The sequence below is a fragment of the Monodon monoceros genome, unplaced genomic scaffold, assembly GCF_005190385.1.
Source record: "Monodon monoceros isolate NGI ecotype Baffin Bay Population unplaced genomic scaffold, NGI_Narwhal_1 Super_Scaffold_11, whole genome shotgun sequence".
NCBI lineage: Eukaryota > Metazoa > Chordata > Mammalia > Artiodactyla > Monodontidae > Monodon > Monodon monoceros.
In genome coordinates, this window is record NW_021703767.1 from 80,898,190 (window position 1) to 80,922,465 (window position 24,276).

At 42.6% G+C, this 24,276-nt stretch overlaps 1 protein-coding gene across 4 annotated transcripts in view; it reads left to right on the plus strand.

Moving 5' to 3' along the window:
- The first annotated feature begins 4,193 nt into the window (after positions 1 to 4,193).
- The window catches only part of DGKG (diacylglycerol kinase gamma), a 161,357-nt gene continuing 141,274 nt past the window's right edge, over positions 4,194 to 24,276 (plus strand). For all 4 annotated transcript variants that reach the window (XM_029214535.1, XM_029214536.1, XM_029214537.1 and 1 more), the window contains exons 1-2: positions 4,194 to 4,260; positions 19,262 to 19,338. In XM_029214535.1, coding sequence (XP_029070368.1) covers positions 4,194 to 4,260; positions 19,262 to 19,338 — 144 coding nt within the window. The remainder of the gene's footprint in view (positions 4,261 to 19,261; positions 19,339 to 24,276) is intronic.

Here is a 24,276-nt window from a genome sequence, read left to right on the forward strand (position 1 = left end):
CAGAGAATGATAGGAATATGTCTAAAGAACAAGGAATCACCTTGAATGAGCTTGCTGTGGCCAAATCTGGGACAATTTGAAAATCAAAACAAATAATGATGGTAACGGATTATAAGCCATTGAATAAAGTAAGAGTCCATGAATATAAGTAAATATATATTATATGTAAAAGTAATACACATTTATACTTATGTATTATGTATATTTATATAAACATTTTATATATTTATAGTATATGTAGTATTTATAGTATAAGGTATAGTATAGTATAAAGAAAGAAAGAAGGGAAAGCTCTCCCTCACAGTAGAATCCCAACTAATATAGAAGGGAGGATGGAATTAGAAATTCACTATCATAGTAATAATTAATCCAGGAAAGAATCGTCAGTGGGTGCTAAAACTAGTGGATAAAAGTTTGATGAGTAATTACAAAATTACAGCAACCTGAAGCAGGATGAGATCAAGTTCATAAATCTATGTTACAGCACAAAGCACCCAAATGCTGTCAGCTGATTGTCATGTTGCTAAGTGGTTGTATTTGCAATAGGATGATAACAATAATTATTTATTGAGTGTCCATTGTGTGATAGGCATTATGCTAGGTGGGGTTTGGGGGTTTTTTTGTTTGTTGCATATATTAACTCAATACTAATACTAACTCAGATTTTTTTATTAGTTATTCCCATCTTTAAGATGAGGAAACCAATATTCAAGAAATGAAAAAAATTGTTTAAAGTCAAATAGTTATAAGAGGCAGAGTCAGGACTCAAATCCCCTGCCTTCTGACTTCAAGTTCTGTGGTGTTCTATCACGTTGTGTGTCTCTGGGTCCTCTTAGCGTTCTGAGCTTCTGAAATGTGCAGAATGATAAGATCAGAGAGGCATTTTTAAACAAAAGCATTGGGGGGTTCCTTCTGTATCCTCACCATATTTACTAAGCATCTTGCCTCATATTTCCTGTCTAAAAATAGGAAAGGCAATGCTTAATTTACATGGTTGTTATGAGGACTAAATTAGATAATATATGTAAAGCATAGAGCACAGTATAAAATGTGTCTGGAAGCAGTGTTAATACCAGTTGCAATGCTGAATTCCCTTGTATGGTGGAAAATGTTTCTAAGGGTCCCGCTTTGGGACTGAATTGATAATCAAAGGCCAGATCATAAAGAGCTTTGTGTATCATGAAAAGATTACCTTTTATTCTATAGGCAATAGAAACCACTGAAGAATTTTATTACTGGGAAAGATGTGATTTGGTTGGCAATTTAGAGCAGACCAAGGGGAAGAACACAAAACCCAAGGCAGGCGGACCAGCAGGAGGCTGTTGTCAGAGACCAGGCAGATGAGGGTCTGAGTTAACAAGCCACCTGGCATCGTGGAGAGGAGGGAACACACAATGGACAGTCACACTCCCAGACTGGTGCCTGGGTTTGGCAGGAGAGAAAGGGTGAGGAGCTTAGGTTCAGCCTCAGGCCTCTGGCCTGAGTATTGGCTCTTCTTGGGCATGACCAGAATACAGAGGAAGGGCAGGTTGGGGGCATGGAAAGGTGCTGATTCAGGGTAGTTTGGGACAGAGTAGGGAGTCACAGTAGACAGTTGGATATGCAGATCTGGATTGAAGGGAGAGTGCAGGGCTGGAGCAGCATGCCTGGGAGTCATTGAAGCTGTGGAAGTGGATGAGATCCCTGAGGGAAAGGGTGCAATGTAAGGAGAGGGCTGAGGATAGGATTGTGGAAACACCCAGTATTTAACAATGGCAAAAGAAAAAGTGGAATGAGACTGCGGAGGAACACTTACAAAGATAAAAGAGTTTCCCGGGGGGGGGGGGGGGTGGGGGGGGGGGGGGAGGGTGGCAGCGGGAGGGGGTTGGGGCGGGGGGGGGGAGGGCCGGGGGGGGGGGGGGGGGGGGGGGGGGTTGTTTTCTGCAAAGGCCAAGGCTGCATAGAGAGCAAATAAAGCAAAGAAGGCCTGAAAGGTGCCTGTTGGATTTGACAACTGGGTTACTGGTTTTGACCTTAAAAATAAAACAGCCAGTTATTTTACAGCAAAAATGGGTTTATTTGGGAATAGCAAAGGAATTTCAATTCAGAACAAGCAAGCTATAGCAAATGCCATAGGCAAGTCCAAAAAACAAAGAGGAATGTTATTTTATAGAAAAAAAGGAGGAAGTTGGGAGGGGATGTTTTGAATAAAAGTCCATTGGACAAAAGTGAGAGCTCAGGGTGATGACAGTTACTCATTGGTTGAATTGCTAGGGTAGTAGATTTCTTCTAGGCATGCAATGTACACCTTTTCCCGTTGGGGCCTGTAATTGATGATTCTTTCCTGTTGATGAGTCTTCTGTTGGGGTCTATAATTGACAGTTCCTCCTGCAATTGACATCAGTATTACTGTGTGAGAGCTTCCCCTTTTGGCCTCCTGCCTCCATCTTAGTGAGGTTTCCCTTTATTAAGTTTCACACTGGAAACCTTGGCAAGAGCAGGTGCTAAGAAGCAGAATCCAGTTGGCCAGTGGATTAAGAAGAGAATGACATTTTTTTTCTTTTTTTTTTTTTTTCCTGCGGCATGAGGGGTCCTATTTCTCCCACCAGAGATTGAACCCTCACCCCCTGCAGTGGAAGCACCAAGTCTTAACTACTGGACTGCCAGGGAAGCCCCGAGAATTAGACCTTTCAAGGAGAGAAACTAGAATTTGGATGTTCCCAAAGATGCGGGCATCTCACTCCCTTGCTATGCATTTCCTCCTACTGTTGGAGAGTGCTGACTAATGGAAGGTCTTCCTTACAGAGGATCTCCTTAGAGAAGATCTCCCTCCAGCATTTTCTCTCAGCTCTAGTTCAGCCCTCCAGGTCCACACCAACCAAGTCTATTTGCCACTGCAGAGAACTGTCCAGATCTGCCACCCCTCCACCATTCCTCATATGCTCCAGACTCCCAGACTTGCCTTCAAGTCTGACTGTCTATGATGGATTCTCTTTTATTAAAACTGGGCTTGTTTTTTGGTAACATTGGTCTTTATTCCTTGTCCTATGAGGTTGATGACTTTTCAACTTTTTTTAAACCTCAACCTAGAATAAGAAATACACTTTATATTATGATAGGTGTATACATGTATGTATAACTGAAAGGAGATGCACTCTTATTTTCAATTCCATCTCATTCCGTTGCATTCTATGCTATTGTATTATGTGTTTTTAGAATAGCACACCCCATTAATTTCACAACTCATTAAACTGATTTAATGACTGATGATAGGACTGATAGAGCCACCATGCTAGGAGGGGCTCAAAGGAAAAGAGGCTAAGTTTTTGTCTGAATCCACCCCCTCCCTCCCTCCCTCAGGCTCTCCACAATGGAGCCAGCAGACCTTCCCTTTAATCATGTTTTTATGGTTCTAAGAGGAAAGAAAACTGCTTCAGTCACTAGGATGTTAGCCAGCCTTGAGGGGAGTGGTGTTTGAATTTCCAGAGTGACTCAATGACTCATAAAAGGAAGGTAAGCAGCTCTAATAGTGGAATTTAGAAATCAGTGGAGGAGAGACTGGCTTACCTTTCAAATCACACCACATGAGCTACTGTCCTGTACTTACTCATGAGACCACACCTACAGCCTGAGGCATTTTCATGACCAGAGGATGCCCTTAGGTGGCCCTACTACCACCTCTCACTAGACGCATTTTAAGTTTTCCAGAGTTTGGGAGTATGGCTACCTCTTCATATAGATCACCTAACCCCCACTCCAGCCAGACAGCTGTCTGGACTTGTGCTGCTCTGGTCTGTATGTCTTCTTCCGAATTCCCTCAGGTGGTTCCCCCCAACCTTGAGAACCATCGCCTCCTATAGAGCTTTCAGCAAAGAACATTTGGGTTTTCTTTTTTCCTTTACAAGAAAAGATGACTTATGTATTCTAACATTCTCATTCCCAATGTCTTTTCTACTCCTGCCCAGGAAAAGCAACCTTGATTTCTGAATTTACCGTGACTACAGATAGAAGGATGTTGCCTTAGGAATAGCAGAGGTCTTCTCTCAGCTGCTAAACAGTGCCCGCTGCTGCCATAGACACTTGGGTCCTCGAGAAATCTCCTGAAGGACTTGTCCACTGTGTACTTGCAATGAGCCAGGCCCTAGGCTGGGCCTTGGCTACAGCCTGGTGAGCAAAACTCTCTCCCTAGCCTCAAGCGCGCACACCCAGGAAAGATGAGTGAAGAACGGTGGGTCTCCCTCACTCCAGAAGAATTTGGCCAACTCCAGAAATATGCAGAATGTGAGTAAATGGATTGACGCATGTGGGGTGGGATTTCCTCTTGGTTGGGGAGAGCATTATTGGAGAGCAGTGTACTATAATCATTGCAAAGCACAGAGAATGAGATCAGCTTATACCTCCTTATAAAAATAGAATTTGTGTCTTTAAACATAAAACACAATTATCTTTATACTCTATAAAGGATACATGCTCACCCTAGAAATTTGGAATGTACAGGGAAGGAAAATAAAAAGTAGGTTAAAAATCACAGCTAAACTCTGTGAACATTTGGGACGCATCCTGTGCATACTGCTGTACGTGGTTGAGTTCCTGAATATACCTTTTTTCTTTTCAGTCTGCATTTTTCACCTAGTGTAATATTGTAAGAATTTTCCCAGGTCATCAAAACCTCTTTATAGCAGAACTTTCCAAGGGCTGCCTGCTGCTTGGTTACAATGTTACTCAGTCATTTGCTTTAATATACTCTTGTGTTTGGACCCAATGCCTTCTTTCAGCAGGATACAGAATTCTGATGGGTGTCTCTTTCTCGACTTTGCTGTGGGAAAACCTGGGCTTTTGCGTGGAGCTCTTGGTTTCACTAGTTGCACCCAGGAACAGTTTCACTGCATCAAGCCACAGTGGTGGCAAGGCCCGCGGCCGTGCCCCCCGCAGGCCACTCCTAATCCTGACTGGTGACAGGAGTCTGCCCGGGCAGTGCCCGTCATGGTTGTGCAATGGCACCGATTTTTGCAGAGCCCTTTGTCTGGCAGAGCCCTCAGCTGCACTGCCAACCCCATCTCATTGTTCTAACCCTCTCCCTTCACGTTGATCGTGCTGGTGCTTTTGTAAGTCACTAGGCCTGTAGCACATTTGACCTGCCCTACAGAGCGTGCCCAGGTGGTCCTCCGAATGCCCTGTAGGCAGCCTGCCCCCTCCCACAGGGGGGCCCCTCCACTGGCCTGGGAGCTGGGGGCCGGGCTCATGCCAGCTCTGGCTCTTGCTCTCTGTGATGTGACAGCCCTAATACCCACCCCACCCTTTAGTCCCCCATCCCCACGGCCGCACGCCCAGCCTCTGTGTCCTCTGAAAGGGTTGCACTAGATGATCTCTCCCCGTGATCCCTCCAGGCCTAACACCCCATGACTACACGTGCTCCCCCTGTAGGGCTACTGGTCCGTCTCTCCTTGGTGACCTGGAGCCCGTGGCCTCTTGTCTGACCACAGTAGGTTTAGGGAAACTGTGCAGTGTATTGACAGGGAGCAAGGAATCATCCTCCAGGGTAAACTCCATCTAATTCAGCCTACTCCCTAGGTCGGCAAAGTACCAGGCCCTGTCAGGGATGAAAAAGAAGCAGAGAGCTAAGGCTTCACCTGAGGAATCTGAATCTTGTTAGGGAGTCAGATATGCACTTGTGATACGAGCAGAGAACAGGCTTAAGACAGCGGGGAAACACCTCTGGCAGAGATGGCTAAACGGAGTGCACAAATGAGAAGGGAATTTAGAGCTGGGGGAAACTGATATGAGTGGCTTAGAACAACAGAAAGTCTCTCACAGTTCTGGAGGCCAGAAGTCCAAAATCAAGGTATTGGTAAGGTTGGTTCTTTCTGAGGGCTGTGAGGGAAGGATCTGTGCCAGACCTTTCTCCTTGGCTTACAGGTGACTGTCTTCTGTATCTTCCACATGGTACTCTCCCTGTGCACGTGTCTCAGTGTCCAAATGTCTGTTTTTATCAATATATGGGCACAGTCTTCTTTTTTCTTTTTTTGTCCTTTTTAAATTTATTTGTTATTGAAGTATAGTTAATTTACAATGTTGTGTTAATTTCTGCTGTACAGAAAAATGACTCAGTTATGCACATATATACATTCTTTTTTGCATTCTTTTCCATTATGGTTTATCCCAGGATGTTGAATATAGTTCCCTGTGCTATACAGTAGGACCTTGTTATTTATCATTCTATATATAACAGTTTGTATCTACTAACCCCAAACTCCCAGTCCATCCTTCCCCCAACCCCCCTTCTCCTTGGCAACCAGAAGTCTGTTCTTAATGTCTGGACACAGTCATTTTGGATTGGACCCACCCTACTCCAGTAAGACCTCATCTTACCAATAATTAATTACCGCTGAAATGACCCTGTTTCCAAATAAGTTCACAGTCTGCAGCGCTGGGGAATTAGGACTTCAACGTATAAATTTGCAGGGGATACAGCTTAACTCATAACAGAGGATTTAGCTGGATGAACTCTGTGGAGAAAAGAAGTTTAAAATATGAGTAGTAGATGGTGGGGGGAGGGATAGAAACTGTGGAAGCAAAGGTAAAGGAGCACAAAGGGCGAAGGTGTCTATGGGGTGGTAAGGAGAGCTTCTGAGCTAGATGGAGAGAAGTGGCAAGAGGGTGGAGAGGAGGACATGGGAGGGATATGGGTAGCCACAGGCCTTGGGCCCCGCATGTCAAGGCATGGCATTTGGACTGAGGTGGCAAAATGTAGAGCCATGAATCTGGTGGCTATGTGCAAGGTGGCCTGGATGAGGAAGCTGCCAGGGCAGGGAGGGCAAGCAGGTCCTTTGAATGAAATCTCGTTTGAGCTGAGGCACAGAGCTAAGATGGGGAATGTGGCAATGAACAAACGCTAATGTGTGGGAAATTGCTGTGGAAGTTCCTCACAACTTGTGGAACGAAAGGAAGCCAGCAAAGATACCTCAAAGCCTGAGAGTCTGTGGAAAGTGAGGACAGAGGCGTCCAAATGTGGCCAAGCAGTCAAGGAGGGAGGGGTGGAAAGAAATCCGAGTATTTGGTAGGAAATGGCTCCTCTGTGGTCTTTTTTCCAACCGTAAGCTTTGTCCTTCTCGGACCCATCCTCATTTTGTCCGTGTCCCAGGACTGGATGAGGTGCTCCGGCACCACTTCTAACAGGAGAGGAAAAGAGATACAATTCTTGGAAAATGATTAATCCTCAGAGGAAACCCTGAAAAAGGCACTTCTACCAGCTTTAGACGCATTCTGGCATTCAGTCAGATTGCATTGCCATAGCAACCACTCTTCCATAACCACAAAAACAGTAGCTTTACAGTAGCAAAATAACTGAAGTGTACAGCCTGAGAATGGAGAACTTTCTCCAGTGCAGTTCCAGGTGGGAGAGGCCAAGAATTTCAGGACAAGAGGCTTTTTGTATGTCCTGTTTAAATGTCATAAACCCTGCCACTTCTCTGGGGAGAAGCCATGTTCAAATACTCTCAGAGATAAAATATATATTTATTATATATATATATATATATAATCAACAGTAAACTTAATGTGAATTAAGACTGTAAAGTGCTTGTCAAAAGGATAATGTGACAATTTAAGAATTTTCTGTTACAAAATAAAAACAAGTGTAAAGTTTTTGAAAAGCGAAAAGATGAAATTAAAGACACTCATGATCCTATCTTCCAGTGAAAACCACAGCTAGTATGTTTGTGTATAAATATAAATATCAAACAACACATACACCTACACATATATACATATATATATATATTTAAAAAACAAACATGCTAGGCTATTTTGCGTGCTGTTTTCTTCACCCTAACAATATGTTTCAGTTATCTATCGCTATGTCCAAACAACTCCAAAACTTGATAGGTTGAAACAACCATTTTGGGGGCTTCCCTGGTGGCGCAGTGGTTGAGAGTCCGCCTGCCGATGCAGGGGACACGGGTTCGTGCCCCGGTCCGGGAGGATCCCACATGCCGCGGAGCGGCTGGGCCCGTGAGCCATGGCCGCTGAGCCTGCATGTCCAGAGCCTGTGCTCCGCAACGGGAGAGGCCACAACAGTGAGAGGCCCACGTACCACAAAAATAAAAACAACCATTTTGGTTTTGTTCCCATGGTTTTGTGGCTCGGGCACCCTGGACAGGGCCCAGCAGGATGACTAGTTCCTGCTCCACAGTGTTTGGGGCTGCAGGTGGGATGCCTCACATGACCCAGCATGGCCTATTCACTCACTCGCTGGTACCTCGGCGCTCCTCTCTGCAGCCTGTTCCTCCAAGTGCTTTCTCATCTCCCAGGGCCTCTCTGTGTGGCCTTTCTTGCCAGCAGGGCAACCTGGACTTAGTACACATGGCTCAGGGCTCCAAGAGCATAAAAGCAGCAGCAGGCCTTTTTAACACCTGAGCTTAGAGGTGCTAGAACATAACTCTCTCCACATTCCATTGGTCAAAGCAGTCACAGGCCTGGCCCAGATTTGATGGGGTGGAGGAATGGACTCCACATCTCATGGGACAGTGACTCACACAGCAGGGAGGAAGGTTGGCAGCAGCCATCTCTGGAGACTAGCTAGCACGCAATATGTCACGAGGTGTTCCCAAATCATCCAGTACTTTTCAGAAACATGGTTTTTAGTGGTTACAGAGATTTCTTTTGAGTATATGTACATTATTTTATTTAACCAAATCATTAATTGTGATCTTAGGATGTATTAATAGACTCATAGTTTCTAGTAAGGCAAACCGATATCCACCTTCTATCCTACCCTGATCAGACCTTTCTAGAGAACTGAATTTATTTCTGGGCACCACAGTTTCCAGTGGATATGGACAAACCAGAACTTGTTTGAGAAGTGCCAGCAGCATGGTGAGGGGCCTCACAGCCTGGGTATGAAAAAATGGATGAAAATACTATGCATATTTTCTGGAAAGGGGAAGACTCAGGGAAGGGTGAGAGAGAGCTAGCTGTATTAAAATAGCTACAGTGCTCTTTTGGGGAGAAGGTGTAAAGTTAATTTCGAATGACTTCAAGAAGTAGCCCTAGGACTAATGGGAGGAAAGCATCAGAAGAAAGACTTTAAAGTAAGGAATACTAATGGTATTAGTATTAGTAATGATTCCTAACGGTCAAACCTGTCCAAGATGGAACAGAATGGACCCCAAAGTGACTGAGTTTCCTTTCCTTAGAACTGTCTGGGCAGAGTTGGCTGAGACACTAGAGGGGAGGTTAGAGCATCAGATGTCTGGTTGATTAAATGACCTTCATTAGCCCTATCAATACTTAGTTTCTATGTTTAAACAGGTTTCTTTTCAACCTCACAGGGTGTGAGCATCTGGGGATGCCTCCTACTGACCGTCCCCTAACAGCTTCAGAGAGATAATTGGCTTATTGTCCTAATCCTGTTATTTGGGGGGAGGGGATTTTTCCAGTTTTTTCCATGATTTATCAAGGACAGAAACTATCATCTTATTCATAAAGGGAAAAAGGGGGAAAAAAACCCCCAATAAAACATCCATGTTTATTTAATTCTCTAAGAAGTGAAACTAAACATTTCCTACATCAGCTAGTTGTTGCTTGATTTTGTAGACTTCTTAAAGCTAGGAGAGATCTTAGCCATGATCAAGTGCAACTACTATCCATTTTACAAATGAGAACACTAAATTCAGAAGAGCTCAGTGACTTGCCCAAGGTCACACAGAAAGTCAGTGGCGGAATAAGAATTAGAACCAGTGTTTTCAATTCCAGGTAAATTCAGTTTGCTTCAATTCAGTTTCAATAAATTAAACAGAAAGTACTCATTGGAGCTCAACCTTCAACCATACATTGGTAAAGAAAAAAATATATATGTTAATTAAGTTATAATAGAACAAAAAAATTTTTAATAAACATGTGCCAAAGATTTTATTTAACTCATTAATTAGTGGAGGAGCCAGTAAGACGTTAAAGTTGAGAAGCAAGGTATGGACGGACCCTGGATGGATACAGATCAAATCCATAAATTCCTAGTTAGGCAATTTTGTAAACAAATGTAAGGATAAGATTGCTTGGTTAGATATAAAACTGGTTACTGTCTTACAGGACAACAAACCCTAATCTTTTGGGTTATCTGTTCCACCAGACAGTTCTATGCATATCTGCTGGAAAAAAATCTGTAAGTTAACGTGTAACTTCACTAAATCTGGTACATTTAATACATTTAATCAATAGTAAACAGTGAGTAGAACTAAGTACATGCACCTAGATAGTCCTTGGGTAGCCTTTATTCCATATGACATTTAAAAGATGTGCTGCCCACTTTTCTTCTTATTTCTAAGTTTTAGGTAATTTTAAAAATAATAGCGACATACAAGGAAATAGAGAAAAAACTGGGGTTTGCTTCAGTGCCCTTCTAAGGCTCTGAGATTGGACCCCCTCCCCCTTTATGCTTCTGTTCTCTATTTAGTTCTTCACAGAGGATTCTAAAGTCTCTTTGGCCCAGAGTCCCATCTTCTTCCTTCCATAATCTTTTCATCTTAGTTACCACCAACAATCATTCTCCCCTTGAGATAGTGGGAAAGGTGTAGATAAGAAGAAAGAGGGCCCAAGGCAGGGTTCCTGGGCAGGAAGGTCTCATTTAACCCCCCATGCTGGTTCCCAGTTGTTGAATTCCAGCAGGTAAGCAGGGTCCTCAGTGCGGGGCAGTCCTGATGCTTTTTTCTCTTTCTGACTTTTCATACCTGGACAAAAATTTTAAATACATTTTAAAGAGAATGAATCAGCAAATTCTGCTATTCAGAAATATATTTCAGTAGAATCAGATCAAGGCAAAGTTTTTGACTTTAAGATGGAGATAATTTATAGCTCAAAATTCAAACCTGTCAGAAAATGTTTAGGGCTGATTTGTAGAACAACGTAAGGCTGTAAGTAAGCTTTGTTGAAACTTTGCTATTTATATTGGCCAGTAGAGTGAGATTTAATCACATGTTCATGGATTCCTGGGCCCGTAAAGGGTCATGTCTAGTTGCTTCCATCGTGAAAGGGATAATCACAGCTGTTTCTCACCCACATCTCTTTTGGTATGACTGGCCTTCTTTTCATTAGTGATGACTGGGACTCCGCCCACAAGCAGCCACAGAATCTATGGATAGGGAGAGACTTCTTTGGAAATAATGGCTCTCAAATTTGAACATGCACATGAATCTCCTGGATTCTGTTAAAATGCAGATTCTGAATCAGTAGGTCTGTGCTTGTTCTGAGATTCTGTGTTTCTGACAAGCTCCCAGGTGATGCTGACACTACTGGTCCAGGGACCACATTTTTAGATGCCAGAAGGTAACTATTCCTCCATTCCTCCACCTATGACTGATGAGGCCAAATTATTTGGAGAAAAAGTAGGAAATCTTGCTAGCGATGCAAATTTTACTTATACAAATAAGCCACACCAGCCATTCAGGTCATTTATGATGAATCAGAAAAACTTAGTATCCCAAAGAGGGTTTTCTTTATCAGCCAAAATTCCCTCTGCTTCAACGTAAAGTATTTTTCTCTTATTCTATATGTAACGCTGTGGCAGAGCCATCACTTCCACGGGTTTCCCCGAGAAGTTAGCTTGGCGGGCCCCAGTGGTCCTCAGCCTTGGCTGCACACTGGAAGTACCTGGGAGACTTTGAACAATTGCAGTGTCCTGGCCTCATACTCTCCCACGCCTGGACCATTTAATCATCACCTGTAGGCATGAGACCCAGGCATCAGTAGTGTTTAAAGCTCCCCAGGTGATTCCAGCAGGCAGCCAATATTGAGAACCATTGGTCTACCTTTTCTCCCTATGCCCCTGGAAATATAGGACATATGGGACAAGCATGACAAGCCCAATCCCTGTTCTAGCCCTCATTTATTCCGTAAATTTTTATTGAACATCGATTTTATGACAGGCAATGGACTACATGCTGAGGATAAGCAGGGAACAGGAAAAGAAGGCTAACTGGCAGAGTGTTTTGGTGCTTATAATGCTGGACTTCTTATACATGCTTCCCACATTCCACCCCAGGGCCCGACTCCTCCTGGCTGCAAAGGTGGGCCTTCTGAAGCGGTGCTGCAGGCCTGGCAGCTCTGTTCTGACATCATCCTCCATCTTTCTAGGACCCTTGGAAAACCTCATTCTTGCTTTTGTGCATCTCACTGTGTTCTTGACTCCCTGAGTACTTAGAAAACTTATTCATACATCCCAGCCTTCACTGGAAAAAGGAAAATCTAGGGTTTTTTTCCCTTCATGTGCCAACTTTCCCTTCTCCCTCTCTCTGTGTCTTTCCCTCCCTGGGTTGAGAGTCATTTATGATCTTCCCAATCTGTGGAATATGCTCCTCTAGGCTCAGCATCATGTTCTTTTTCTGTGTTGTGACAGGCAATCCTTACTAGTCAGCCACAGTTACACAGGAACGTTGCTTAAGATCTGCTCATGAAAAGTGAGGTCCATGGACCTACGTAATTGGTGTCACCTAAGCTCTTCCTTGAAATGCGGAATCTCAGGCCATGATCCAGACTTACTGAATTAGAATCTGCGTTTAAATCTTATCCCCAAGCAATCCACATGCATGTTACAGTTTGAGATGATCTTAGGGAAGTTTTTTTTTTTTTTACATCATTATTGGAGTTCAATTGCTTTACAATGGTGTGTTAGTTTCTGCTTTATAACAAAGTGAATCAGTTATACATATACATATGTTCCCATATCTCTTCCCTCTTGTGTCTCCCTCCCTCCCACCCTCCCTATCCCACCCCTCTAGGTGGTCACAAAGCACCAAGCTGATCTCCCTGTGCTATGTGGCTGCTTCCCACTAGCTATCTATTTTACGTTTGGTAGTGTATATATGTCCATGACTCTCTCTCACTTTGTCACAGCTTACCCTTCCCCCTCCCCATATCCTCAGGTCCATTCTCTAGTAGGTCTGTGTCTTTATTCCCGTCTTACCCCTAGGTTCTTCATGACATTTTTTTCCTTAGATTTCATATATATGTGTTAGCATACGGTATTTGTCTTTCTCTTTCTGACTTACTTCACTCTGTATGACAGATTCTAGGTCCATCCACCTCACTACACATAACTCAATTTCGTTTCTTTTTATGGCATGGGCAGAAGACCTAAATAGACATTTCTCCAAAGAAGATATACAGATTGCCAACAAACACATGAAAGAATGCTCAACATCATTAATCATTAGAGAAATGCAATGAGATATCATCTCACACCGGTCAGAATGGCCATCATCAAAAAATCTAGAAACAATAAATGCTGGAGAGGGTGTGGAGAAAAGGGAACACTCTTGCACTGCTGGTGGGAATGTGAATTGGTACAGCCACTATGGAGAACAGTATGGAGGTTCCTTAAAAAACTACAAATAGAACTACCATACGACCCAGCAATCCCACTACTGGGCATATACCCTGAGAAAACCATAATTCAAAAAGAGTCATGTACCAAAATGTTCATTGCAGCTCTATTTACAATAGCCAGGACATGGAAGCAACCTAAGTGTCCATCAACAGATGAATGGATAAAGAAGATGTGGCACATATATACAATGGAATATTACTCAGTCTTAGGGAAGTTTGAGATGATATTAGGGAACTTGGAGGTATAGAAAGTTATCATGTACCTTAGAATTTCACTCTCATCTATGGGTTTTCAGATTCACTTTTTTAAATGTTGATTTTTAGTTATTTCCAATTTTAATGGTCTGACTAGTGCCAAATACTCAGGGCTCCTAACTAGAAGACAGTCCATAAACTTTGGGTCCTGGGTCAGGCAGCACAGCTGACATTCTGCTGTAAACACTGAAGCTCCTGATGTGTCTGTTTGTTCCGAGGACATCCCTGTCCCACACAAACGTGGAAGCAAAGATGCCTGTGAGGGAGATCAACTCAATGCTTTGTGACCACTTAGAGGGGTGGGATAGGAAGGGTGGGAGGGAGGGAGTCTCAAGAGGGAGGGGATATGGGAATATATGTATACATATAGCTGATTCACTTTGTTGTACAGAAGAAACTAACACAATATTGTAAAACAATTATACACCAATAAAGATATAGATATATATATATTTATATAAAAAAGATGACTGTGAGTAGGGCCAAATTTTCTCCTTCAAAAGGCTTTGGATTTGCTTAAACACTAGGAACAAGTGCTTGGTTAAGGTCCCAGAATTCTTGACATCAAGAAACTTTAGACCAAAACTTCTTAAGGCAGTTGTTATCACTAGCAACCTTGATCAAAGAAAAGAGCCTTCTAAACCTCTAATTTAGGGTAAAACTGTGTGCTGATGGTCCCATCAGGGTGGGTTAATGCAAAATGTGTCCTTACGTTGCCAAGCAGCTGAATAAGTTTACCTGTTGGGTGGAGTCCTTTAGTGCTGTCCACTTAAACTATGGGGAATGTTAGCCAAGGACAGCAATTTTAGATTTAGCACAATTATAGCCCTTTTTTCCCTTTTGCAATGATTATCCAACAAGGTCAGCAGTATCCTAATTTATTATTATTTCTAATAATAAAATCACATTATAGAACAGCAGTTCTCAACCTTGACTATACATTTGAACCCCCAGAAAGTTTTAAAATATACTGATTCCTGAGTTCCCCAAGAGATGCTGACTTAATTGGTCTGGGGTGAGGCCTAGGTTTCAATGTGTTTAGGGGTCCTCAGGTGATACTAACATGCAGTCAGATTTGACAGCCAGTGTCATAGAAGGAGGGCCTTATCTTCTGATTTACCAGTATTCGTGTATCCAGTGACTCTAATTAGATATGTTAAAAGTAAGAGTGACACACTCACTAGTTCTTTGCCCTTGAAAGAATCACTTAATTTCCATAAACTTCAGTTTCTCCTTCTCTAAATTAGGGGTAACTATTATATTGGGGGTTAGCTGTGGAGGTTTAAATAAAATACATACAGTTACTAGGACAGAGCTTAGCACCTAGCAGGTATTCAAAATAGGAGTTGCTGCAGAGAACTGTGGTCATGTCTCTGCTTTGCACACTTAGAAATGGAACTCCATCTCCTGTGAGTCTGGAGGTGGTGTTACAGCACAGACTTGGACAGGGTGGTCTCCACCGAGGCTGTGTGCTCTTGGGCCCACACGTGGTGCCTGAAGTAAGATCAGGGAATGCTCTGAAGAAGCCCCTCGTTGTTCTTCACTAGCGTCAGACAAACAGGATGGAGCAGTGCCCACTTATTCCTCAGGGAAGGAGCAACCCAGCCCAGAAATCTATTGAGAAGAAAGCTGTGATAAAGTATCAAAGGACCTCCAAGGAGAAAGTAATGGTCTCAAGTTTGAGAATTAGATTGTTTCCCTTTTTTGAAAGGGAAAGATGTTGATGCTATGAGCTCATAAAAGCCCATAAAACAGGTTGATGTAAATGTATGGTGAGGAACACCCCTCATGGAAATCTAGGAGCAGCAATCTCTTAGGTTGCTTTTTTCCTATTTAATTTTAGGCCAGTGGTCAAAGATTTTCAAACGAATGCCTCTGCTATTTTTTCTTTTTAAAACCTGTTTACTTGAATGTGTACCTATGATGAATATATGAGTGTATGTGTTTATATGTAAAACAAATATATATACCTATGTGTATATAAATATACATATCATACATTTAAATATAAAGCAAGATTAGCTCAATAGCACTTGAGAACCAAAAGATTTCTGCTAGGATGAACTGTGGAATCTAAAATGTGACAATAACATCAAAAATTCAAGTGACAAACAACCCAATCCAAAAATGGGCAGAAGACCTAAATAGACATTTCTCCAAAGAAGATATACAGATTGCCAACAAACACATGAAAGGATGCTCAACATCACTAATCATTAGAGAAATGCAAATCAAAACTACAGTGAGGTATCACCTCATACCAGTCAGAATGGCCATCATCATAAAATCTACAAACAATAAATGCTGGAGAGGGTGTGGAGAAAAGGGAACCCACTTGCACTGTTGGTGGGAATGTAAATTGATACAGCCACTATGGAGAACAGTACGGAGGTTCCTTAAAGAACTACAAATAGAACTACCATACGACCCAGCAATCCCACTACTGGGCATATAACCTGAGCAAACCATAATTCAAAAAGAGTCATGTACCAAAATGTTCATTGCAGCTCTATTTACAATAGCCAGGACATGGAAGCAGCCTAAGTGTCCATTGACAGCTGAATGGATAAAGAAGATGTGGCACATATATACAATGGAATATTACTCAGCCATAAAAAGAAACGAAATTGAGTTATTTGTAGTGAGATGGATGGACCTAGAGTCTGTCATACAGAGGGGAGTAAGTCAGAAAGAGAAAAACAAATACCATATGCTAACACATATATATATGGAATCTAAAAAAAAAAAAAAAGGTTCTGGAGAACCTAGGGGCAGGACAGGAATAAAGATGCAGATGTAGAGAATGGACGTGAGAACACGGGGAGGGGGAAGGGTAAGCTGGGATAAAATGAGAGAGTGGCATGGACATATATGCACTACCAAATGTAAAGTAGATAGCTAGTGGGAAGCAGCCACATAGCACAGGGAGATCAGCTCAGTGCTTTGTGACCACCTAGAGGGGTAGGATAGGGAGGGTGGGAGGGAGATGCAAGAGGGAGGAGGTATGGGGATTATGTATAGCTGATTCATTTTGTTATAAAGCAGAAACTAACACACCATAGTAAAGAAATTATACTCCAATAAAGATGTTAAAAAATAATAATAAGTTTTTTAAAAAATAAAGCTAAGGAAGTAAAATATATAGTATATTAAATGGTGGTAAGAGCTATGGAGAAAAATTAAGCAGGAACGAAAGATGGGGAAAACAGAACAAAACAAAATTCAAGTGAAATCACTTTCTTGGTTCTCAGTCAGAATGCTGGCTCTGTACTGCTTTTGCAGAAGCCGCACCAGGAAGACCCATGCTCCAAATTTTTCATTTTTTAAAAAATTTGGCCATTCTGGCTGAGCTGAAAATCTCCCATTGAAATAGATTCTAAAATATAGTTTTTTCCTAAATATTTAAGCTACTCATAGAATAATTTGAATATAATTTATGTGTGACCTTAACTGAAATCTGACCTAATTCTAACCTCTCTTCCATTCTGTTGCCTGAGTGGCTTTTAAAAAATAGACCTGGTTATGTTACTGTACTACTCAAAAAGTCTTCAACAATTTGAAATCAATGTCCTTAACTCGGCATTCAGTACTCCCACAAATCTGGCCCCAGACTACTCTCTGGTTCTAACCTTGCCTAAAGGTCCCGTGGTGCCCATCTTCATATCTTTGTTCACCCTGTCTCTTCTGAGAATGCCCTGTCCACTTCATGTCTGCCTTTCAAAACCTAACTCATTTTTACACCCCAGTCAAATGCTACCTCCTTCATGGGGCATCCCCAATCCCCACCTTAACCCCTCTCTCATCCTAGTTTTACTTATTCCCTGTTATTTTACTTCTTCCCCACTCTGTGCTTCCAAGAACTTCATATCATTGCCACAGCATGAATTACACCTTTCCTTGTGTTAGCAAATATTTGGGAAGTAATAGTGAATAGTGCCTAAGGAAAAGGAGTACAGACTTTTGAGCCAGACTAGACCTGAGTCAAAACCCTGACTCTTAGGCAAGTCATTTAACTTTTCTGACTTTCAGTTTCCTCATCTGTGAACTGAAGAAAATATTACCAAATCTGCATGGACTGGTAGGGGAGAGCATATGAGAATATGCAGTAAAGGTCTTTAATAAGGGGTAGCTATTATTACCACAGTTATTCATATCCTGTCCCCAACTAGTTCATCAGCAGTACCTAGCAACATCTTACTCTCCATAGTGTTTTCTGAATTGACTGGAAGCAACCCAAATTGATGGCATCTGCTGCCTGGATCTCACTGAGCTATTAGTTTTCCAACATCTGTTTCGAATTTCAGAAAGAAATGTCCATTTTTAGGCAACAGCAGTGTTTTCCTGTGTCATTTCAATATGTCTCAATCCTGAAATGATTATAACTTGTGCTTGATTGAATCCAAGTCAGCAAAGTCATGGAGAACAGCCCAGCCCACAAGCACGTCCACTTTACGTAGGCCTAAGAAAGCATAGCCCTCTGTACAAAGAGCCCAAACACCAAGGAACACTATGTCAGCTTTTAATGACATTGCCCTTTGTTCAGATGTTTAAATTATGACAATAATAGAGCTTGAGAAGCTCTTATTTATCCACAATGCTGTGAGACAGAGTGTAGACATCCTGGTTTTCTTTGATGTCTAGAGTACTGGTAACTACTCAAGATGTTATAATGACAATTATTGACTCCCTTCTCTTGACTCTGAATTCCCTTATAAACTAAAAAAAAAAAAAGAAAAGAAAAGAAACTCCACAATTTTCTCCAGTAGTTTCTAAATTATTTCCTATGGAAAGCAGAATTTTCTAAACTACCATGCTTTATGAATCCTGTCTCTGTTTCAGCACCAAGGACAGAACCCCGCCAGGCTTGATGCCCACCCATCCCATTTAATTAACAAAATTTTAAATGTTTTAAAATTTCTGCTCAGATGTTTATTCGATCATCTAATATATTGGTTTTCTGAACACTGGTTATATGTCAGGCCTTGATATGGTATACAAAGGCTTACAGCTCTCAAGGTTGAACTGAGGCAGGAGAGCAAGAAAGGCAAGTTAATAAATATAACACCATATGACAGGTGCTGTTACGGAGTTATGTACAAGCCATGTGGGAGCCAGGGGAGGGAGTGATTAACTCTGACTAGTAAAGGAAGGCTTTTCAAAGGAGTTGACATTTGAGCTGGGTACTGAGAATTGAGTGAAGTTTGTAATGCAGAGAAGAGACTCCATGAAAAAGTACAGAGCATACTAAGAAATTTCTAGAAATGTGGTTTGATGTGGCTGAGAAATTGAGTGAGTGAAAGATTAAGGGAAGAGATAAGGAATAGGCTAGGTCAGATCACCAAGTACTTGTATACCAAGCTAAGGGTTTAGGCTTTATCCTGGGAAAGTTAAGAGCTGTGTAAGGGTTTTGAGCAGAGGCATGATCTAATCAGATTTGTGGTTTAGAAAGATACTTCATACAGAAAGAGAGAAAATATACTAAAAAATAAATAAATGAGAGGGCAGAAGGGCAGATGACGGTGACATTCCTCCATGTGGTTCTGGAATGAGGGCTCACTCCATCATAATCAGGATTAGACACGGAGAATTTACTTGGCCCAGCTCCCATTCACTGTTCACCATGTTTCACATATGGATTATGTCTCTCCAGATTCTTCCAAGAAGATAAATGATGTCTTGGCTGAATTTAATGAGGGTGGGAGCCTCAAACAATATGACCCACATGAGGTAAGAACATTTTCATTTCAAGCCTTTAAAAACCCCACGTTCTAGCCTTCCCATAATTTGTTCCTCTCTTAGAAGTTTAGCTCACTTTGAAGAACATGATTCTCAACATATTTTCTCCCAAGTTTCAAGTGAGCCATTGGTGCTACCTGGAATCATAAGTTCCTCAAGTCCATTCACCTTCTCACTATCCTAGAAGGCCACATCATACCTTCTCTTCTCTCCTCAAATCTCTCACTCCTCCTCCCTTTCTCAATTCCCAGTTATCAACTGTGTTTTCTACATCACTGAGAAAATAGAAACAGTCAGAAGCAATCTTCCCCAAAATCCTCACCTTATGTGCCCACCTAGCTGTACCTTTTCTCCTGTAATTAGGGACAAGCTTTGCATGCTCTGATCTCAGTCTAACCCCTCCACTTGTGCACTCAGTCCCGTCCTTTTGGTCTATTGACAGGCATTGCTTCAACAACGTATTCCTCTCTCACTCTCACTCCATCTCCTTCCCATCAGCTTTCTCTATGTATTAGATCTTCCTCATCAACAAATAAACATACTGCTCTTTCTCCTACATTAAAAAACTTTTTTCCGGCTCCACTTCTCCCTCCAGCTACCACCTCATTTCTCTCCTGTCCTTTATAACAAGTAAGCTGTGCAAAAGATGTGTCTATACTCATTGCCTCCAATTTCTCCTCTTCCCACTTTTCTGAAAGCTCTTCAAGCAGCATGTAACCCCCACGCCTACACTAAAATCACTAGTCAAAATAGCCAAGGACCTGCATGTGGCTAAAACTCAAGTCATTTTACACAACAGCATTGCACCTGATTGGTCAAATCTTCCTCCACTTCCTTCACTTGGTTTTCAGGACGCTATACTCTTCTGATTTTCCTCTTACCCCTTTACTTGACATTTCCACTTAAAAATCAAATAGGTATCTCAAACTTAACATAAGCTAAACTGAGCTCCTTGATCTTCCTCTATAAAACCTGTTTTTCCAGCAGTCTTTCCCATTTCAGTAAACGACAAGTCCAGTCTTCAAGTTATTCAGCCTAAAACTATGGAGTCATCGTTGACTTTTCTCTTTTTCTCACATCCCACATCTAATTCATCAGCCGTCTCCATCATTTCTACCTTCAAAATACATCCAAAATCCAGACACATCTCACTACCTGCTGTGCTATCACCCTGACCTGAGGCACCACCATATTTTGCCCAGATTATTGCAATAGTCTCCTCTTAGGCTCCCTGTTTTTGCTCTTGACCTTGAAAGTCTATTCTTTACACACATCCTGAGCAGTCTGTTAAAACTGAAGTCAGATCATGTCACTGCTGTGTTCCACAATCTTTTATGGTCTGCCCACCTGGTACTCAGAGTCAAAATCAAGGTCATTACAATCTGCATCTCCCCTACTATCGGACCTCATATCTTGCTATTCTTCTTCCCATTTTTTCCCAGCCGTATTAGCCTCCTTGATGCCTTCATACAAGCCAAGGCTGCTCTAACCTTAGCACCTGTGCCCATGCTTTGGCCTCTTCCTGCAATGTTCCTCCCCCAGATATCCATATCATTCATTCCTTCACCTCCTGCAAGTGTTTGCTCAAATCACCTTCTCAGTGAATGTCACATTCTCTATCTAAAACGTTAAACCCTCTTTCCTGACACTTCCTATCTTCCTGCTCTGCCTTATTTTCCTCCTTAGTGCTTCTCACCATCTGTCACACTGTATAACTTACTTATTTAATTGTCTATCTCCCCGACTAGAATAGTTTTGTTCACTGCTATGTCCCCAGTGCCCAGAAGAGTATCTGGCTTATAGCAGGCACTCAACAAACATTTGCTGAATGAATAAGTGCATGCAAGACCTCCCCTACTTTCAGATTCAGCTCATCTAATGTTTCTTGAGCATCCAGGCACTGTGCTGGATGCCGTAGAAGATATGAAGATGAGGAAGCATAGCTCCTCCCCTCCAGAACTTACTTCCTACTGGCAGGGCCAAGTTTAAGAGCCATGACCCTGGAGGTTATGCTCTTAGGTTAGACTCCTAGCTTTGCTGCGAACCAGCAATGTGGCCTTGAATATTTCACCTCTCTGGGCCTCAGTTTCCTCTTCTGTGAACTGAATGTATAAAACAACCAAGAAGAAAGACCTTGAAGCTTGCAGATGAGTGAGTTAAATAAGATGCTTTTTGCAAAATGTCTAACACTTTAAGGACACTTAAAAATAGTGCCCATTATTATTACCCTTCTATTACCTTTCGCCAAAATGTTTTAAACTCAACTCCCTCTTCCCCGGTCCTGGGTCCTTTTATGAGGGCTAATAGCAGAAAAGCAACTGATCAGCAGGACAAACTTGGAAGGAGGCTGGCCGCCTATTTATTCATATTGTCATCCTTTCAACAAACCTTGAGTCAACTCCTTCTCTTCTGGGCCCTGGAAGTGAATCAACAGAGCCCACACCCTCGAGGTACACCTGAGAGGTGCTTTGAATAAAAGGCACTGATCACCTGAGAATGAAGCAGGAGGAAGGGTGCCAGAACAGGAGCCAGACTGAGAATGCACCCTTTCAAAGAACATTCCTGAGGAGGAACCATGTGGAAATGATGCCAAAGCCAGCAAAGAACTTCCAGCCCCCCAGTCCCCACCCCCACCTCCAAAAACACAGGAACAAAGACTGGCGGGGGCTGCTCCTCCGCCTGTCCGCCCTGAAGCTGACGAGAGTGGGAGGGGAACAGTTTGGTCAGGGCTGCCGAGGGTGTGAAGGCCGTAGGAGCTTTCAGAAGCAGGCCCCTGCCTCCATCAGGCTGGCCCCCGCTCTGCCGTGTCCTAGGGGAGCTCCGTCACTCTGATTTCATTCTCTCTCACAGTGTGGCTGGCTTCAAGTAGGTATAATGTCCCAGCACGGGGTTCAGAAACAACAAGGGTTTAAATTCTCTTGAGTTTGGTGGCTTACTGCTGCTAAAATGTCTCAACAAGAAATGAGTTAGCTGTGGGAAGGGGCAGGTTGCTAGGAAAGGGTGGCTGGGAATAAAAGTTTACAGAGTGGCAGGGCTCCATCTGGCCATGACAAGCGTGCCCTTGCCCATCGGCACCGAGTGATTCTCTGGAGAACAGAGCACAGCTGAAGATGGCCAGAAAGCAGACGGAAACAGTGCAACCAAAAAGGTAGGGGGGCCTGGTATCACCATGATCTTAGACTCAGGCACACCTTAGCACAAAGCACAGCTCTGCCACTTGCTTTACGACTTGAGCAAGTCATTTATGTTCTCAAAATTTTTTTCATCCACAAAATGGCAGTAATAATACCACGTCACACTGTTGTTTTGAGACTTAAGTAAGATCACGTATGTACAATGCTCAATAAACTCTCCATCTAGTTCTCCTTCCTTCTTTGACCTGTGGAAGAATTAACAATTGCCTAACTAGTTTCCACATGAAAGTTGCAGTTTCTGGGGAAAAAGAAAAGATGTCTGAACAATGGCAGCGTCTAAAATGTTACTCAGGGCTCTGAGAGTTGTCAGCGTGCTACATAGTGGTTGTTTATCTGGTTTGGGCAGAGTATGGGCCACTCCCTACCCATCACACACGTACCAAGCACCTACCCTGAGCCTGGCCTGTGCTCATAAAAAACTTACTCTTTTGCAATCCAGATATCACTTTGGGAGTGGCCCTCAGTCACATTTCCTTGCCTACTGAACTTGGGGTGCTTAGAGGGAATGGCAGGGAACACGATGTCAGCACCAGGGCCTGGGACAGATCAGATACTAGAGCAGGAGCATTGGACTAGGTGTCAGACGACCAGGCTTCTGGTTTCGCTTTGCTGCTAGCTGGCTGGGGCAAATCAGTAAAATTCCAGAGTCTCAGTGATGTAAGGAGATCTAGTCTCCTCTGAGCTCTTCTGACATGAATGCTCTGTGTTTCTGGGCTTATTTTATGCCATTTTGTTCCCCAGGATAGGGCCATAAATGGTTGGACATGTGTTCAATCATCATTGTTTTCTAAGTTCTCATAACAGTTTGTCAGTTCTTCTGCTGTGACACTCACCACTGTTGACCCTGTGTTAGAATTATTTCAATACCTTTCCCACTGAGTCTCTTAAAGGTATGGACTCATGCCTAATTCACTGGTGTGTTCTCCAGTGGTGCCCAGCACTGTGTCTTGTACTTGGGAGACTCAGTACATACATGCTGACTGAACAGACCCCACAATGATTGATGACAGCCAAGTGTACCAACTAGAAACCCAACGTCCATTAAAATACCTATCAGGAGATACCGTGCTAGGTGGTGTGGAGGATGCAAAGATGAAATAAGACATTTCCCTACCTTCCAGGAGCTCTAGATCTAGTCGAGGAACTAAGGTGTGTATGTCATGAACAACTATATATTGCGAGGGCAGCAGATATGGGTGTCCCAAGTCAGGAACCAACGTGGAAATGTATAGCAATTCAGGCACAAGAGATCATACCAGGCTTCCTGGAAGGGGTGGCATCTGAGTTGGGCCATAAAGGATAGCTGGAATTTTAACAGGTAGAGAAGAAAACAGTTCATGTAAGTACATGGAAGCTTGGCCAGGAAAGAACACAGAGATCAGTGTGGGCAGAATGTGAAGGTACACACAGAGAATTGTAGGAGAAAAGACCAGAATGGTCTCCGAACTTGAAGTAGCTACAAATCTAGGTTGGAGTGGGATTGTGGTAGGGCTGTGAATCCCAAAGGATTCAGGGAGTGCACAGGATGATCCACTGGACTGTAGGAATCCTGCATATTAGACTTTCTATTTACATTGATTTTTATCTCATCTAATTTCTAATTTCTTTGTGTGTCTTTTATAATGTATAGTAGTGGAGCAGAGCAGTACATATATATAATGTATAAGTAAAGATAAATGACAATGTGTGCTTGAAAACCTTACAGAAGGGCACATGGTTTTAAAGTTTGGAGACA